Source organism: Myxocyprinus asiaticus, chromosome 5 (assembly GCF_019703515.2).
Source record: "Myxocyprinus asiaticus isolate MX2 ecotype Aquarium Trade chromosome 5, UBuf_Myxa_2, whole genome shotgun sequence".
Taxonomy (NCBI): domain Eukaryota; kingdom Metazoa; phylum Chordata; class Actinopteri; order Cypriniformes; family Catostomidae; genus Myxocyprinus; species Myxocyprinus asiaticus.
Window position 1 is genome coordinate 6960228 of NC_059348.1, and position 18789 is coordinate 6979016.

General features: G+C 40.3%; 2 protein-coding genes across 8 annotated transcripts in view; both read left to right on the forward strand.

The window, feature by feature from the left end:
- Positions 1–18789, forward strand: part of LOC127440889 (gastrula zinc finger protein XlCGF7.1-like) — a 151688-nt gene that overhangs the window by 7041 nt on the left and 125858 nt on the right. The gene's annotated exons all lie outside the window — the stretch shown is intronic.
- LOC127440837 (gastrula zinc finger protein XlCGF8.2DB-like) overlaps positions 2523–18789 on the forward strand; it is a 62926-nt gene continuing 46659 nt past the window's right edge. For 2 of the 7 annotated variants that reach the window (XM_051697802.1, XM_051697804.1), the window contains exons 1-2: positions 2523–2649; positions 3445–3690. In XM_051697802.1, the coding sequence (XP_051553762.1) occupies positions 3606–3690 (85 nt within the window). In that variant the 5' untranslated portion in view covers positions 2523–2649; positions 3445–3605. Of the gene's footprint in view, positions 2650–3444; positions 3691–4014; positions 4061–4258; positions 4477–18789 lie in introns of all 7 variants that reach the window. The other 5 variants (XR_007897200.1, XR_007897201.1, XM_051697805.1 and 2 more) reach the window with 5 other exon arrangements.

An 18789-nucleotide genomic window follows, 5' to 3' on the forward strand; every position in this document is an offset into this window, starting at 1 on the left:
CGCTTCCCTGTCACTGCCAGTGTTCACGGCCACGGAGGCTGTTCCCCAGTCACTGCCAGCACTCCAGGCCTCTCCGAGGCTGTCGACGAGCCTGTCCAGTTCCCCGAGGCTGTCCAGTCCCTCGAGTCTGCCACACTCTCTAGTGCCCGAGTCCCCAGCTGCTCTGAACTCTGAGCCCTCCGAGCCTTCCATGGCTCCGCCCTCCGATCCTCCACCTCCTGCGGCTCGGCCTCTTGCCGTTCCACCTGATCTGCCCTGGCCTTCTTGGTCTCCTGGTTGAAGTCGGTCTTCGGACTCCCCGTTCGCTCCACCTTGGCCGCCTGGTCCATTTTGTCCTCTTGTTTCACCTGTGCTTTCTTGGACTGCCGGTTCAATGATGTCCTGCTCCTCCAATGAATATTTTTTTGTGTGTTTTATGTGTTAAGGAGCTTCAGGAGCCGCTCCTTAGCTGGGGGGCTCTGTCACAATTATCCTGGTGACCACTAGGGGTTGCCATGTATGTTTATTGTTTCCCTGCCTGTCTTGTGTGTTGATTATGGGTTTTGTAGTTCTTGTCATTGTCTCCCAATTTGGAATGCCCAGTTCCCGCTACATAGTAGGTCATTGTGGTGGTGCGGTTACTCACCTCAATCCAGTTGCCTCCACTTCTGAGACAGTAAATCCACTCATCTTATCACATGGCTCATTGTGCATGACACCGCGGAGACTCTGCATGTGGAGGCTCATGCTACTCTCCTCGATCCACACACTACTCTCCGTGATCCAACGGGCCCCACTGAGAGCAAGAACCGCTAATCGCGACCACGAGGAGGTTACCCCATGTGACCCTCCCTAGCAACCAGGCCAATTTGGTTGCTTAGGAGACCTGGCATATAAACTCTCACCAGAATAAATGAGGAAGACATCCACGGTGAGTAGAAAGGCTTACAGTTAATAAAGAGCGCTTCCAAATTAGAACAGCATATCTTCTTTAACGTTGTTACATCTGTACACCAACCTTCACTGATTTAAAAGCATGTTCCACCGTCTCTCATTGTCCCCGTTAAATTCACGATGCGATCCGCTCTGAATAGCTGGAAGCCTGGCAGAGATAAAATATTGTACAACCAGGCCAGAAACACACTAAGGAAATCAGAGTGGCTAAAAGAAGCTACTATGAAAAGCTGAAAAAACGGTTTTCAGCCAACAATCCTTCATCAGTGTGGAAAGGCCTGAAAAGCATCACAAAGTACCCCCTCACTCTGTAGAGAATCAACAAATGGCTGATGACCTGAATGTGTTTTACTGCAGGTTTGAAAAGCCCAGTCTCACACCCCTCCCCCGATCTTCACTTCACACACACACCAACACCTCCTGGAACCTCCCTCCTCCCCCCTCCTGCTACTCAGTCTGCACTTCTGATCTGTGAGGAGGATGTGTGCCAGGGCTATCAGAAATAAAAGACTAGGAAGGCTTCAGGCCCAGACGGTGTTTCACCTGCCTGTCTGAAAATCTGCGCCGACCAACTGGCCCCCATCTTCACACACATCTTCTATAGATCACTGGAGCAGTGTGAAGTTTCCTGCTGCTTCAAATTCTCCACCATCATTCCAGTCCCCAAAAAACCCCAAATAACAGGACTTAATGACCACAGACCTTTCCCTCTCAAGTCTGTGGTCATGAAGTCATTTGAGAGATTGATTTTGGCCTACCTGAAGGACACCACTGGACCCCTGCTGCACCCCCTTCAGTTTGCTTACCAAGCAAACAGCTCTGTGGATGATGCTGTCAATATGGGACTGCATTATATCCTGCAACACCTCGACAGACCTGGGACTTATGCAAGGATTCTATTTGTGGACTTCAGTTCAGCCTTCAATACCATCATGCCTGATCTTCTCTCAACCAAACTGACCTAGCTCTCCATGCTCACCCCAATCTGTCAGTGGATCACCGGCTTTCTGACAGATAGGCAGCAGCTTGAGCTGAACACGCTCAAAACAGTGGACATGATAGTGGACTTCAGGAGAATCTTCCAATAATTTTCCAGCATTATTTTATTTTTAATAATACCGTCCCCTGATGTAGTGTGTGAATTAAAAAAATAAAAGTTTTTGTAATGACTGATAGAAAAGTATCAACCTTTTTTGATCAATACTTCAGGCAATTGTAGACTTTTTTCAGAAAATTGTGCATCAAGCATTAGAAAGAGCACACGGCTATATCTGGGCTGAAAAGATACAAGAACCAATCAATGCAAAAAAAATTAGCTCAAAAGGAATACAATGTGGCATCCTACACTTAAAGCCTAATGTGGCCCATGAACCAAAATCTTTTTTGCCCACCCCTGAACTATGTCATCAATATACATATATTTTAATATTAGAATATATATATATATATATATTACATTTCATAAATTATCTCTCCTTAATCCCACACTATTGTTGTGTACATTGTTTTATTATTCATTGTGTGATTTAAGAAATAGTTTAAAAGACTTTTATTTTGATTTCCCAAACAGTTGTCTGTTATTGTGACGTCAAAAAGCTGCGCTGCGACAAGTTGGTCTGCTCTTTTCTGTTGTTGCAGCGTTTAGAGTGAAAAACACAACAATTCAAAACGTTCAAAAGTGTTTCAAAGCTTTACAAATGTGTTCAAACAACATAGGTAATGTTATTGAAATCATTTTGCGGTTGTGTATGAAGTGCTAGAATAGTTACAGATTTTGTTTTTGTGTAAAGTGCATTTACAGATTTTGTTTTTACTTTCCGTCATGTTGAGATTACTTGAATTGATGTGTTCAGATTGTCGGTTTAGCAGAGATCTGGTTACACACAGAGTTACATGAACACTTTTTCTCCTTATATTTTATGTATGTTGTGTATCCGACTGCTGGAGGTGCATGTGAGGATGTTTCTGGTTCACTTCTACAATTCGATGCCTTAAATATAATAATAATAGCATAAATAACAAATATAATATAAGATAGACAGATAGATGCCTTTTTAAGTCCTCACTGCAAGTTTTGATATTAATAATGTTTAATTTCAACCAATATACACAAAGATAATTGAAGATATAAAGATATTTATAGTGTTAAACCCTGATGTGGGCCTAAAAGTAAGCATTTCAATCATTTAAGCAAGGGTTATTGTTATTTTCTGGATCATCTGCATATAGATGTCAGTGTGAGTGGAATTTGAGATAACGACTCTGACATTTGACTGTAGCCTTAGACCCATGAGAATTAAAAAGGTTGCAAAGTCTTTTCATGTTACTTCCTTCATTTTCCTCATTTCTGTCTTTTTATTGATTTGTTATATAAGTATACAAATACAGAAAATAAGGAAAAAATAAGTAAATATGAGGATGAATACAGAAATGTAAAAAGTAAAGCAGAAAAGCTTAAATGTGTAAATACAGAAATGTTTAAATTCTGACATTTATTTTTAATGTTGACAGGTCTGGTCATCACTGCCACACAGTGATTGTGAATCCACTCCCAAAGCAATTCACCAATAAATGCTCTGAATATTCCTGTAATCTTTGAACTGAAGAAGAGTTTCCAGAAGAGCAGGACAAATTTCAAGTGTGTCAACAATTTCTGACATACTACTGCAAAGATGGATTTTATTAAAGAGGAGAGAGAGGACATGTGTTATCTAGAACCACACAGAGTGAAAGATGAAGAAACTGAGGAACAAATAGGTTTGTGTCCATTCTTGATTCTTTATTAATGACTGCTGATGTGTGATTTGATTATCTCAGACCCCGTTTACACCTGGAATTAAGATGTGTTCAGGTGATCTGATCACAAGTGGTCAGCGCTAAATACAGGTGTAAACTAGGGATGTGTGAGACTAGTTGACTAAACGATTCTGATACTGCTAGTTGATGCTGGAATTACTGGTCGTTAAATAATTTTCCCTATTAAACTGTTCAACATTTTTACACATGAATCAGAATCAGAATGAGCTTTATTGCCAAGTGTTCTCACATACACAAGGATTTTTTTGTTTGTTTTGGTGATAGGAGAAACAAGTGCACGCATAACATTACAGTGAGAATATAAAACAAGGTAAGAGTATAAATAGACATACAAATAATAGGACATATACACTGGCGGCCAAAAGTTTGGAATAATGTATAGATTTTGCTCTTATGGAAAGAAATTGGTACTTTTATTCACCAAAGTGTTATTCAACTGATAACAATGTATAGTCAGGACATTAATAACATGAAAAATGTCTATTACAATTTGAATTTTTTTTTTCAGAATTTCTTAATCTACTCCAAGGAGTTCCCATCAAAAAATCCTCCACGTGCAGCAATGACAGCTTTGCAGATCCTTGGCATTCTAGCTGTCAGTTTGTCCAGATACTCAGGTCACAGTTCACACCAAGCTTCCTGTAGCACTTGCCATAGCTGTGGCTGTCTTGTCGGGCACTTCTCACGCACCTTACAGTCTAGCTGATCCCACAAAAGCTCAATGGGGTTAAGATCCATAACACTCTTTTCCAATTATCTGTTGTCCAATGTCTGTGTTTCTTTGCCCACTCTAACCTTTTCTTTTTGTTTTTCTGTTTCAAAAGTGGCTTTTTCTTTGCAATTTCTTCCCATAAGGCCTGTATACCTGTTGTACATGAAACTGGTGTTGCACAGGTAGAATTCAATGAAGCTATCAGCTGAGGACATGTGAGGTGTTTCTATTTCTCAAACTAGAGACTCTGATGTACTTATCCTCTTGTTTAGTTGTACATCTGGTCTTCCAAATCTCTTTCTGTCCTTGTTAGAGTCAGTTGTCCTTTGTCTTTGAAGACTGTAGTGTACACCTTTGTATGAAATCTTCAGTTTTTTGGCAATTTCAAGCATTGTATAGCCTTCATTCCTCAAAACAATGATTGACTGATGAGTTTCAAGAGAAAGCTGTTTCTTTTTTGCCATTTTTGACCTAATATTGACCTTAAGACATGCCAGTCTATTGCATACTGTGGCAACTCAAAAACAAACACAAAGACAATGTTAAGCTTCATTTAACGGACCAAAGAGCTTTCAACAAGTGATTTTCTAGTACCAAATTAGCAATTTTGCATGATTACTCAAGAATAAGGTGTTGGAGTGATGGCTGCTGGAAATGGGGCCTTTCTAGATTTGCTCAAAAATTACTTTTTTCAAATAGTGATGGTGCTGTTTTTTACATCAGTAATGTCCTGACTATACTTTGTTGATCAGTTGAATGCCGCTTTGGTGAATTAAAGTACCAATTTCCTTCCAAAACAGCAAAATCTGTACATTATTCCAAATTTTTGGCCGTGTAGGACCGTTAAACTCCTACCAGGCGTGTGTGGCAGTGGACTCAATGCACGGCGAGTGTTTCAAACAGCTAGACAGAGCGCAGCTAAATGGAACTAAATGCAGCATCTTCAAAACTGAACTTCAACTTAACACGTATATTAAAAACACGATGGTTATGGTGTCTCCTGTTAATCCAACCGCGATTTGAAAATAGACGGTTCAGACAGTCACTAAAAAAAAGTGGTGCGCACTTACTAAGATTACTACGGTAACCTGAAGGAAGAAAAGACCGATGCACATTGTGCACATTCTTTCATTGAGTTGGGCAGTGAATCTTCACATAATGACAAAATATGATGCATTATATTTTGATTATGCAATCTTTTGTACAATATGTAATAGATTATTTTATAACAGCCTATAATAATGAATAGACGATACACTGGAACAACAAGATGCAGTCCAGCAGCCATTGACGTTTGTCTGACATGTAATTACATATACAGTTATTTACATGTCATTGCCCTTCGAGTACTCGTCGAGTAGACAAAATGCCAATCCCTATTCAAAACGTGTAACAGGCATGGTTCCGTGGGCTGGTCAAAGCATTTTGGATGGCCGTATTTGGCCCGAGGGCCATAGTTTGGGGACCCCTGTTATACAGCATCGCTTCCAGTCAGCAGCTGTATGCGTGTGTGACGTAATCGCATTGGCAATTTGAAACACGCTAGAACTGAAGCAAGTGTGTCACAGCCAGAAGAGCAGTACTGTTTACAAGTGTGAAGGAGGAACGCTGTACAGTAGCTTGATTGGTTTTGGTATCTGTATTTATCTGTTTCTTTACTCACAATGGTGCATTTGTGTGCCTATCCTGGATGTCTCAACCGAGAGGAGAACATGAGATTACCTTTGTACCATGCCCAATGTGAATACATCACACTAGAGACCACTTGGACTCTACCCTCTTGTGAAGCTTACCGGAAGCATTTGATTACAGTTAAAAATTACTTAAGGAATAGTTCACCCAAAAATGATAAAATTCTCTCATCATTTACTCACTCTCATGCCATCCCAGATGTGTATGACTTTCTTTCTTTTGCTGAACACAATTGAAGATTTTTAGAATAATTTCTCAGCTCTTTAGGGCCATACAATGTAAGTGAATAAGTGCCAAAAATTTTAAGCTCCAAAATCCAAATAAGGGGAAAATAAAAGTACTCCAGGTGACTCTGGTGGTTAAATCCATATCTTCTGAAGCAGTATGATAGGTGTGGGTGAGAAACAGATCAGTATTTCAGTCCTTTTTTACTATAAATTCTCCTTCCTGTTCAGTCAGTTTCCACTTTCACTTTATCTTTCTCCTTCTTCTGTTTTTGGTGATTAACATCCTTCTTGCAAATCACCCCCTAATGGGCAGGGAGGAGAATTTATGACAAAAAATGATTTAAATATTGATCTGTCTCTCACCCACACCTATCATATCCTGTCTGAACACATGGATTTAACCACTGAAGTCATAAGGATTACTTCTATGCTCCCTTTATGTGGATTTAGAGTTTAAACATTTTGGCACACATTCACTTGCATTGTGAGGACCTACAGAGCTGAAATATTCTTCTAAATATCTTAATTTGTGTTCTGCAGAAGAAAGTAAGTAAATGATGAGAGCATTTTAATTTTTGGGTGAACTATCCCTTTAAATATTGATCTTTTTTTTTTTTTGCACAAAGTGATCACATTGCTTTAAAAGACATACATTTTATTAATGTCATATCGATGGAGACATATCGATGACGTTTATGCTGACTGTCTGTGATTTTTTTTTTGGAGCTTCAAAAGAGAAATCTCCATTCACTTGCATAATAAGGACCTATTGAGCTGAGATATTTTTCTTCAAATGTGTTCTGGTGAAGAAAGAAAGTCGTACACACCTGGGATATCATGAGGGAGAGTAAATAATGGGAATTTCTATTTTTGGGTGAACTATTCCTTTAAATACTATTTGTGTAGCATTAATGTAACTAAGGGCTTCAGATGGTTTTGTACAGTTCTAATTGAATTTACAATAAAGGGCGTTGTTGCAGTCTAGCTTTTTTCATTATTAATCACAGTTGGTTACTGTTTGGTTGAAGGCAAAGACAAATTCCATATTTTTATACCTTGGAACACTGTTTTGCCATGGCATATTTTTTTAAATAATTTGAAAAATTCAAATGTGACTGCAAATCTAGCCTCTATTTGCGTTTATTAGAAGCACATTAAAGTCCCTATCCCCAGTAGTGATGAAGCTATATGTTTGGCTAATACAGCACATGCTGACAACTGTAGTCCCCAGGCATTTTGGTGAATACAGTGCAAGCTGATTGCTAGGGCCTTGTTTTTTGTTAACACTTTTTTTATTGATTCTTTTATTAAAAAAACAGAGTAAACATATTATATATATATATATATATTAGAGCCCGACCGATACCGATTTTAGAGGGGGGAAATTCACTGATTACCGATATGGTGGCCGATATAGTTAATTTTTGAGCCGGAATGAAAACAGACATTTTCTATGTGGATTGTTCACCAATTTTGCGCCAATATGACTATGCAAAAGTACTCAGAAGGCTGCTTTCTTAAATATTTTTATCAAAGAATATTTGACATTATTATTATACATTGTCAACAAATTCTAGAAATGAACACTGAGAAAATAAAGAATAAATAAAAATACAATAAATAGCTAAATAAACATCAGTACTGTTTAGTGTCAATTGCTGACCATTAAAATAATAAATAAAAATAAAATAAATAGCTAAATAAACATCAGTATTACTGTTTAGTATCAGTCAAATGCTGACTTTAATACTGCCAGTCAGTTATTGGCAGGTTGTAAAACAAGAAGCATTTACACCTGCTGAGACAAGATATAACAGCGGCAATGGTGTTACACCATATTCTGCTATACAAGTTCAGGGGAAACTTTCAACGGTGGAAAACCAGACTTTTAAATATTACATTTTATAAATGCACCAACTGGAATTGTTTGGTTGAAGGGGGTACCAAACTGTGAATCCTGAACAAAACATTTTGGTGAATACATGTTTACTCATTAGCTTCTACTCAGCTGACAAGCAATGAAAGTACGTGGTTAGCTAGTTAGCTATAAGCTCGTTGTCACAGAGAGTAAAAGACGGATGTTGTTTATTTACTTTCCAGCATTGCGTCTCACCAAATAGGTAACAACATAGCGTGAAATCAACACTCAACAGACACAATCCACCACCACACCATTGTCTGCTGAGCTGCAAAAAGATGCTCTGCTTACCTTTCAATCTGCTACATTACTGACTGCACTGACAAACTAACTCTGCACCGCTTAACTCTGCCCTTTCTGCAGAGCCACCGTCAGCTCAGAGTCAGCTCTGTAAACAGTGGAGTCAGAATGCGCTCTGCTGGACAAATTACGTTATGACACCAATTCTAAAGCATTGTTTTCTGCATTGTATGTTCTGAAAAAAAGTTTTAGCATCTGCGCATATCGGTAAACATATACGCCGATACCGATATATCGGTGAAAGGCTAATATCGGTCGGGCACTAATATATATACACACACACACACACACACAGAGAATCAACTTTAACCCCCATTATTTCCCCCTCCCCAACCCCACCCTGTCCCTCAACAGACATCCCTGTGGTCAAAGCCTAAATTACACCATGCACACATATAAACAAACAAACAAAATAAATATTTAAGAAAATAAAAAATATAAAAACCAACAAACAAAGAGAAAAAAAAAAAAGAATTCAACAGAACAGAATCCACAATTACTACAACACACCACAATTTTGTCTCTTTCTATATGGTCCTCACTTAGAGCCTTCCAGAAAGGACAAATACCTGTCCAATTTCTTACCATATGCATCCACTCTGCCAAGTTGCTTAAATGACATCTTTTCAAATGACGCCACCCTGCCCATTTCGGTGAACCATTCTTGAAATGAGGGTGCGGCAACTGACTTCCATCCTCTATGAATTATCTTTCTGCTAAGAATTACACTAGTTTGGACCCAGATTTTTGTATATTTGTCACCTACTTCAATAACCGCCCCATAACCCAATATACATAGTTTAGGGCAGAATGAAATTTGAGTATCTAAAACCTCACAGATAAAATTTTAACTCTTAATCAGAATTCTTGAATCTTAGCACTGAACCACAGAGTATGGGCCATATCTCCATCCTCCAACTGACATCGCCAGCAGGTAGGTGTGTCTTTTAAACCAAGCCTAAACAATCTAGGAGGAGCCCAGTAGAAACGATGCAAAATCTTAAACTGAAATCTTAAACTGAATTGAACATACAGGAAACTTTTGTCCATACTGAATGTAAGTGTGAAATAATGGAATGTGTTTTTAATTCTATTGGCAATTGGATAGAAAGATTTTGCAATGGTGAAATTGGGGCAAGGGTTGCTTGTTCAATGTTGTACCAGGGAGGGGCTCTCTCTGTTGGAAGAGACCAATGGGCCATGTGTCTAAGATTAAAAACATAGTAATAAAGGGAGGCCTAAACCTCCTTTGTCAGTTGGTCTATGTAACTTACTGAAATGTAACTGAGGTTGTTAAACCATTCCAAATAAAAAAATATACTTAGATATACTATAAAATTGTTTAAAATATGAAATATACATTTCTAGAGGGAGAGACTGCAGTAAATAATTGAGTTTGGGGATACAATTCATTTTTATAACATTGACCTCCCCTGCCATAGACAGATGTAGTGACGCTCACCTATCAACATCACACGAGAACATTTTCAATAATGGGTCATATACCTAATGCCATGCTTGGGCCATTGAAAGGCGCCAGGTTGGAAAGCTGTGGTTGGGCAATATGCTGTCAGAGCAAGAGCTTCCAGCTTATTCACCCTGTATCCTGAAAATTTGGAGAAAGAATTAATAATTCTATGGAGGCTTGGAATAGATCTTTTAGGGTCGGAGACAAATAATAATATATAATCTGCGTAGAGTAAAAGTTTATGCACCAATACCAAGAAAATCTTTTCTTTTTGGGACTGCTAATGGTTCCAGGGCAAGACAGAACAGCAAAGCAGAGAGAGGACAGCCTTGCCAGGTTCCCCTACCAAGACAAAAATAATCTGAAATTAATCCATAAATTTGCACTGCCGTTGATGGATGTTTATAGAGTAACTTAATCCAACCAATAAAAGTGTTCCTAAACCTGTAAATGTAAAAAATCTTAAAAAGATAGGGTGAATTGGGACTATCAAATGCCTTGTTGGCATCAAGTGAGATGGTAGCAATCAGGGTCTGATCATTTGCTACTGACCACATAATATTTATGAAACGTCTTAAATTATCGGAAGAACTACGACCACGAATAAACCCCACTTGATCTATATGTATACAAGATGTAATTACTCCGCTTAATCGATTTGCTAGAATTTTAGACTATTGTAGCGTGGAGGAGGGCGGGGCCGGTATGATGAATGCCCGGACCCCAATCAGCCTGATGAGGCAAGTGAGGGATAAAGGCGACTGGAGACAGCAATTCCAGAGAGAGAGAGAGAATTACAGGCAGCTGCCCTGTATGTGTTTATGTTTGTGTGTTTTGGTTTAGTATTAAACTATTATTTATATTGTCAAGCCGGTTCTTGCCGCCTCAGGGTGATTGGGGTCCGTGCGTGTATCATTCCGGCCCGGCCCCGCACTCTTCAGCGCTACACTCCTCCCTGCATTGCCTCATGGCCCCCGGCATGACGTACCCCCCCCCACCTCTGATGATGTGTCTGGCAGTTCGCACCACACTTTGCAGGGCTTTGCGGTTGAGTGTGGTGCTGTTGCCGTACCAGGTGGTGATGCAGCCAGTCAGGATGCTCTATAGTGTTGGTGTAGAACCATGTGAGGATGTGGTGGTTCATTCCAAACTTCCTCAGCTGTCTCAGAAAGAAGAGGCGCTGGTGAGCCTTCTTCACAACGGCGTCAGTGTGGATGGACCATGTGAGTTCCTCAGTGATGTGGACACCGAGGAACTTGAAGCTGCTGACTTTCTCTACCGGTGCTCCATTGATGGTGATGGGGCTGTGTTCTCTGTCTTTTCTCCTGAAGTCCACCACAAGCTCCTTGGTCTTACTGATGTTGAGGGAGAGGTTGTGCTCCTGACACCAGTGTGTCAGAGTGTGCATCTCCTCTCTGTAGGCTGTGTCATCATTGTCAGTGATCAGACCTACCACCGTCGTATCATCAGCATATGGTTAATGATGATATTGGAGCTATGTGTTGCCACACAGTCATGTGTGTACAGGAAATATAGGAGTGGGCTGAGAACTCAGCTCTGTGGTGCTCCAGTGTTGAGGGTCAGTGATGAGGAGATGTTGCTGCCCATTCTAACCACCTGGAGTCTGTTTGACAGGAAGTCCAGGATCCAGCTGCACAGCGAGCTGTTTAAGCCCAGAGCCTGGAGTTTCACATCAAGCTTGGAGGACACTATGGTGTTGAATGCTGAGCTGTAGTCTACAAACAGCATTTTCACATGTGTTCCTTTTTTCCAGGTGGGAGAGAGCAGTGTGTAGTGTAGATTCAATGGCATCATCAGTGGAGCGATTGTTGCGGTATGCAAACTGCAGTGAGTCCAGTGAGGCAGGCAGCACAGAGCAGATGTAATCTCTGATTAGTCTTTCAAAGCATTTGCTGATGATGGGGGTCAGAGCAACAGGACGCCACTCATTTAAGCAAGTGATTTTGGGTTGCTTTGGTACAGGCACAATGGTGGATATTTTAAAGCATGTGGGGACCACAGACAAGGAGAGGGAAAGGTTGAAAATGTCTGTAAAAACACCAGCCAGTTGGTTCACGCACACTCTGATGACGTGGCCCGGAATACCATCTGGACATGCGGCTTTACGGATATTCATCCGTTGGAAAGATCGGGTTACATCTGCTACAGAGATGGAGAGTGAACTAACCTCTGTAGCTTCGGCCGCGGGAGCTCTCTCCGCGAGGGTGGTGTTATTTCCCTCGAAACGAGCATAAAAAGTATTAAGCTCATCCGGGAGAGAGGCAGCGGTGTTCACGGCAGAGTTTTTATTCCCTTTGAAGTCCGTGATGATATTAATTCCCTACCACATGCTTCTAGAGTCGGTGGTGTTGAACTGTCCTTCAATCTTGTCCCTGTACTGGCGTTTGGCTGCTCTGATAGTTTTGCGGAGGGCATAACTGGCTTGTTTATGCTCCTCCGCGTTCCTGGAATTAAAAGCGGAGGTCTGCGCATTCCGAAGCTCTCCTTCCTCTTTTCCGGCTGCGTTTCCATGGCCGGGCAGCCCAAACAAAGGGCTTCGCTGTCTTGTGTGAAAACAGCGGGTCGGCATTGAGGTATATAAAGTCCGGTTTTCGGCGTGCTATTGCAGAACCAATGTCCAAAAGTGTTTGTCTATCATAGACAATAAGGCAGATAACATCCAAGACAAAAAACGTAAGAATTGAAGACAAAACAAACAAAAAACTGCAATATTGGGTCAGAGCTCGCAGTGCAGCAGCCATACTCGGTGCCATCATCTAAACATCATCTAAAGTGCAACAGATGACCCAATCACTCCAATGTCCTTCAAGAAATACTCCACAAAACAAACTCCAACCAAAAGGAGGCATAAGCACAAAGAACATGCAGATTCATCCACAACACTGTCCCGGAGGAGTGCTGCTACACAAACCAAACTCCAAACAAAAGGCACTCGGCTCCCTCGGACGGTCAAATGAATGTTGAATCGATCACATTTCTCTCTTGTCCTATTCGTACAGTCTGGGAAAAGAAAATGCTGTGTTTCTTCCAAGAAAGCCTTCCTTTACTCCTCGCCTCACTTTACATGAGATCTTTATCGGATGATCTCAGAAATTTGGCCAGAATTGATCGAGGCCTGTCTCCCTCTGCAGATCGCCGAGCCGGGACCCTGTGAGCTCGCTCGATTTCCAGCTTATGGCCTGTTATGTCAAGCAGATTTGGAAAGAGCCCATCCAGGAATTCCACCATATTCTGACCCTCGGCTCCCTCAGGAATTCCAACAATTCGGACATTATTCCGCCGGTTACGATTCTCCATATCCTCCAGCTTCTCCCAGATGTGCTCCAAGTCCACCTTGGTTGCTAGCGGATTAGCAGCTAATTCCCTCTTCAGTGACTCCAGATAATCGATCCGTTTCTCGACTTCCCCCACTCTTGTATCAAATTCCAGTGAATTTCGTCTCCATGGCCGTGATCATCACAGGACTCCGTTCTTGTACATTTCAAAGAGTGAGACATTAGGAAATATTATATCTAGGTTTGATAAAGCCAGCTAGGTAGCTGTCTGATAACATTACTGTAACTTAACCAATACTGGGCAAATCAGTTGTTCCTACTTTAGCTCAGCAAGCGCAGTCAGTTAACCACTTTGCCCAAATTAATATGCGTATAGCCTTGTAGTACATTGCTTGGAGTATTCTGCATGTAAATGTACATCTTAAACCATATTTTAAATCATATTTGCGGATGTGAAAACAGGCAGAAAGTAACATTTTTCAGAAAACAGACAGACCCTGCCTGTCAGGAGGAGATAGGGAGCTCCAGAGGTACATGACAGACCAGTAAATGAGAAATAAATTGATTTATGCAGACAGTTATTTTTAAGGGCCCAGACTTCTTTATATTTCATGATTATTATTTTTTTATTTTTTTATTTTTTTAAGGGAAATTGAAGTCATCCATACAAAATCTTAAAGTACAAAACAAAAAAAGATTAATAAGCTTGTAATAAAGGCTCTGTTTGCTCGATCTCCCTACTTTTAGTCTTAGATCATTTCACTAGATGGCAGCAAACACTCGAAAAAAATCTTGTGTTTGCATTTGTGTCTGTTGTCAATGAGCGTTTGTGGGAGTCTGTTTATGAACTTATTTTGTGTGTGGAGGGGTGTATGTGTGAAATTATGAGTGAGTGTTTTTGTAATAACATTTTGGCCTTTTCTACAGTTTTATGGTGAGGCTTCTCAAAAAATACTGGATGTCTATGGGCAGAGTTGGGGCTCTCCTTGCCTTTCAGATCTGTATATTGTGATAGAAGGTGATAGAGACATTTTTTTCTAGTGTTTGCTGCCATCTAATGGAATGATCGAAGACTAAAAGTAGGGTGATAGAGCCAACAGAGTAGTGATGGGTCGTTCATGAACGATTCTTTCATTTTGAAAGAATCTTTTATGTGACACAGAAGAACAAGTAGTTTCAGAGAGTGAATCATTCATTTTGTGTTGGACGTGCATTCGCATTGCGCAACCACCATTCGTTTGTTACGTGAAAACCGCATAGGCGCTGTACAGGAAACAGAACTTATTAGTTCACCTCTCGACTCTTTTGGTCCGAGACATTCGTTCTTTTGTCACGTGACAGCTGTATACACTGTGCATTGCTCACACAGGAAACAGAAATGATTAGTTCACCTTTCGAGTCTTCTGGTCCGAGTCGTTCATTCTTTTGTCATGTGACAGCCATATACGCTATGCATTGCATACACAGGAAACAAATGATTAGTTCACCTCTCATGTCTTCTGGTCCGAGTCGTTCGTTATTTTGTCACGTGACAGCCGTATATGCTATGCAGTGACAAAAGAATGAACGACTCGGGCAAGAAGATTTCGGAGGTGAACTAATCATTTCTGTTTCTCATAATTTGTCCTTGGCTGCATTATCAATTTTTCCTTATTGGGACTATAATCAAAGTTTGCATAAGTAGACGTTGGGGGGTGGATTTGGCTATTGAAAATGTAACATTAATTTAATTCTGCTCAAAAGAATGAAATGATTTGAAAATGATTTGAAAAAAAAAATCATTTTGCTGATTGAGACTTAAAGATTCAAGTCAGTAAAATAATCCAATCTTCCCATCACTACAACAGAGCCTTTATTACAAGCTTTTGAAGCTTTTTTTAACAAGATTTTTGAAGCTGTTTTGGGGTGTCCTCTGACTTTCAGAACTGTATGTTGTGATAGAGAAAAAAATATTTTTTTCTCGTGTTAGCTGGCACCTAGACTTGAGACTAGGTCTAGATTTAAGAGCAAAAGTAGAGAGATAAAACAAACAGAGCCTTTATTACAAGCTTTTGAAATTGAACATAAAAAAGGGTCAGTTTGACCCTTATACCTACTATACGACTACACACATTACAAAACATTTCACTATTGACGAATCCCTGACAACTCTGCCTGGACTCCAAATTACGTTTCACAACAGAGTACATGCGAGAAGTGATACGAGATACGAAAACAAATGCATGATCATATGTTATGCATTTCAGAATATGATGTGTATGTTTTTAATCGCCTAAAGGCATCATATATTTTATTGGTTACAATATGAAAAAGTACCTCCTACTGAAAAATCTACCTATTTGCTTACCTGACTGTCCAAGAGAATTGGCAATTTCTCTCCAACTCTTCTCTTTCTCCACCCGGTTGTGGTACAGTTCAAAGGAAACAACAAATAGGCACTGGTGCTCCTGCCAATGTTCCACTAATTTTATCTCCATTTCTTCGGTCCAATGAGACTTTCTTGATACCGCAGCCATGCTAGTTGATGTTCTGTTGCAGGTACATCAGGACTCCTTCCTCTGAAACTTCCCGTGCCCCGTTTCTTGCTCTCTCATTGGCTGTAGGTCTACGCTGCAGTTGTATTCAGTCAAAACACATTTCACATTGCGTGATTTGGAGTCGCAGACAGGTCCAGATATTTAACAGTCTAGATATCTCGCTGACATCTGCGACGCGTTGCGGAAAAACCCACAGGTAACCTCAGGAGAAATACAGGCTGCTCTGGAAAAAGACGGTGTGGTTGTTTCAAGGAGCACAATACTTGTTGACCCCTCTCCAAACATAGCGCTTATGGTTGTGACCATAAAGCTCTATTTTTTGTTCTCGTCACTCCAAATTACAGTGTGCCAGAAGCTGTGAGGCATGTCAAGGTGTTGTCGGGCATATTGTAACCGGGCTTTTTTGCGGCATTGGCTTCTTTCTGGCAACTCGACCATGCAGCTCATTTTTGTTCAAGTATCGTCATATTGTGCTCCTTGAAACAACCACACTGTCTTTTTCCAGAGCAACCTGTATTTCTCCTGAGGTTACCTGTGGGTTTTTCTTTGTATCCCGAACAATTCTTCTGGCAGTTGTGGCTGAAATCTTTCTTGGTCTACCTGACCTTGGCTTGGTATCAAGAGATCCCCGAATTTTCCACTTCTTAATAAGTGATAGAACAGTACAGACTGGCATTTTCAAGGCTTTGGATATATTTTTATATCCTTTTCCATCTTTATAAAGTTCCATTACCTTGTTACGCAGGTCTTTTGACAGTTCTTTTCTGCTCCCCATGGCTCAGTATCTAGCCTGCTCAGTGCATCCACGTGAGCGCTAACAAACTCACTGACTATTTATACACAGACACTAATTGCAATTTAAAAAGCCACAGGTGTGGGAAATTAACCTTTAATTGCCATTTAAACCTGTGTGTGTCACCTTGTGTGTCTGTAACAAGGCCAAACATTCAAGGGTATGTAAACTTTTAATCAGGGCCATTTGGGTGATTTCTGTTACCATTATGATTTAAAAAGGAGCCAAAAACTATGTGATAATAAATGGCTTCATATGATCACTATCCTTAAATAAAAGACAGTTTTTTATTTTTGCATGATCAGTCATATTTTCAAAATCAATGCCAAAATTTCACAATTTCTGCCAGGGTATGCAAACTTTTGGGCACAACTGTATGTACCATTTTTAAAGAAAACGTAAGTGAGCAGGCAAAACACATTCCTTTTATTTCTTATGGGATTCATATTCAACTGTAGGTTATAACAGAATGGCACAATCATAAAACAAAACATGGCAACAATGAAAAAATGAAATGACCCGTTCAAAAGTCTGCATACCCTTAGTTCTTAATACTGTGTATTGCCACCTTTAGCATCAATGACAGCGTGCAGTCTTTTGTAATAGTTGTCTATGAGGCCCCAAATTCTTGCAGGTGGTATAGCTGCCCATTCTTCTTGGCAAAATGCCTCCAGGTCATGCAAAGTCTTTGGTCGTCTTGCATGAACTGCACGTTTGAGATCTCCCCAGAGTGGCTCTATGATATTAAGGTCAGGAGACTGTAATGGCCACTCTAGAACCTTCACCTTTTTCTGCTGTAACCACTGGAGGGTCAACTTGGCCTTGTGCTTAGGGTCATTGTCGTGCTGGAAAGTCCAACAGCGTCCCATGCGCAGCTTTCGTGAAGAAGAATGCAAATTGTCTGCCAGTATTTTCTGATAACATGCTGCATTCGTCTTGCCATCAATTTTCACAAGATTCCCCATGCCTTTAGAGCTCACACTATTTTGGTCTCGTTACACCAAATTACAGTGTGCCAGAAGCTGTGAGGCATGTCAAGGTGTTGTCGGGCATATTGTAACCGGGCTTTTTTGCGGCATTGGCTTCTTTCTGGCAACTCGACCATGCAGCTCATTTTTGTTCAAGTATCGTCATATTGTGCTCCTTGAAACAACCACACTGTCTTTTTCCAGAGCAACCTGTATTTCTCCTGAGGTTACCTGTGGGTTTTTCTTTGTATCCCGAACAATTCTTCTGGCAGTTGTGGCTGAAATCTTTCTTGGTCTACCTGACCTTGGCTTGGTATCAAGAGATCCCCGAATTTTCCACTTCTTAATAAGTGATAGAACAGTACAGACTGGCATTTTCAAGGCTTTGGATATATTTTTATATCCTTTTCCATCTTTATAAAGTTCCATTACCTTGTTACGCAGGTCTTTTGACAGTTCTTTTCTGCTCCCCATGGCTCAGTATCTAGCCTGCTCAGTGCATCCATGTGAGAGCTAACAAACTCATTGACTATTTATACACAGGCACTAATTGCAATTTAAAAAGCCACAGGTGTGGGAAATTAACCTTTAATTGCCATTTAAACCTGTGCGCGTCACCTTGTGTGTTTGTAACAAGGCCAAACATTCAAGGGTATGTAAACTTTTGATCAGGGCCATTTGGGTTATTTCTGTTATCATTATGATTTAAAAAGGAGCCAAACAACTGTGTGATGATAAATGGCTTCATATGATCACTATCCTTAAATAAAAGATTTTGCATGATCAGTCATATTTTCAAAATCAATGCCAAAATTTCACAATTTCTGCCAGGGTATGCAAACTTTTGAGCACAACTGTAAATCAGTGTTAAAAATTCAAAAGTGTAAAATTGACCCATAAGACCAAGGAAGGGTTAATAGTTTGAGTGGCATTTTTCTCATTTGTGAACCCACTGCTGATAAAGTTACTGTGGTTAGCATCTCTTTTCACTGTGTCTTAAGCAGATTTCTCGCAAAAAACAGCTTTCTGGTATCCATGTAAACATAGTAGATGGAGCACATGGATATTTGCATACCATGATATACATGGTGTAGCAAAATCTCTACCAGTTGACACTTTATACCATCT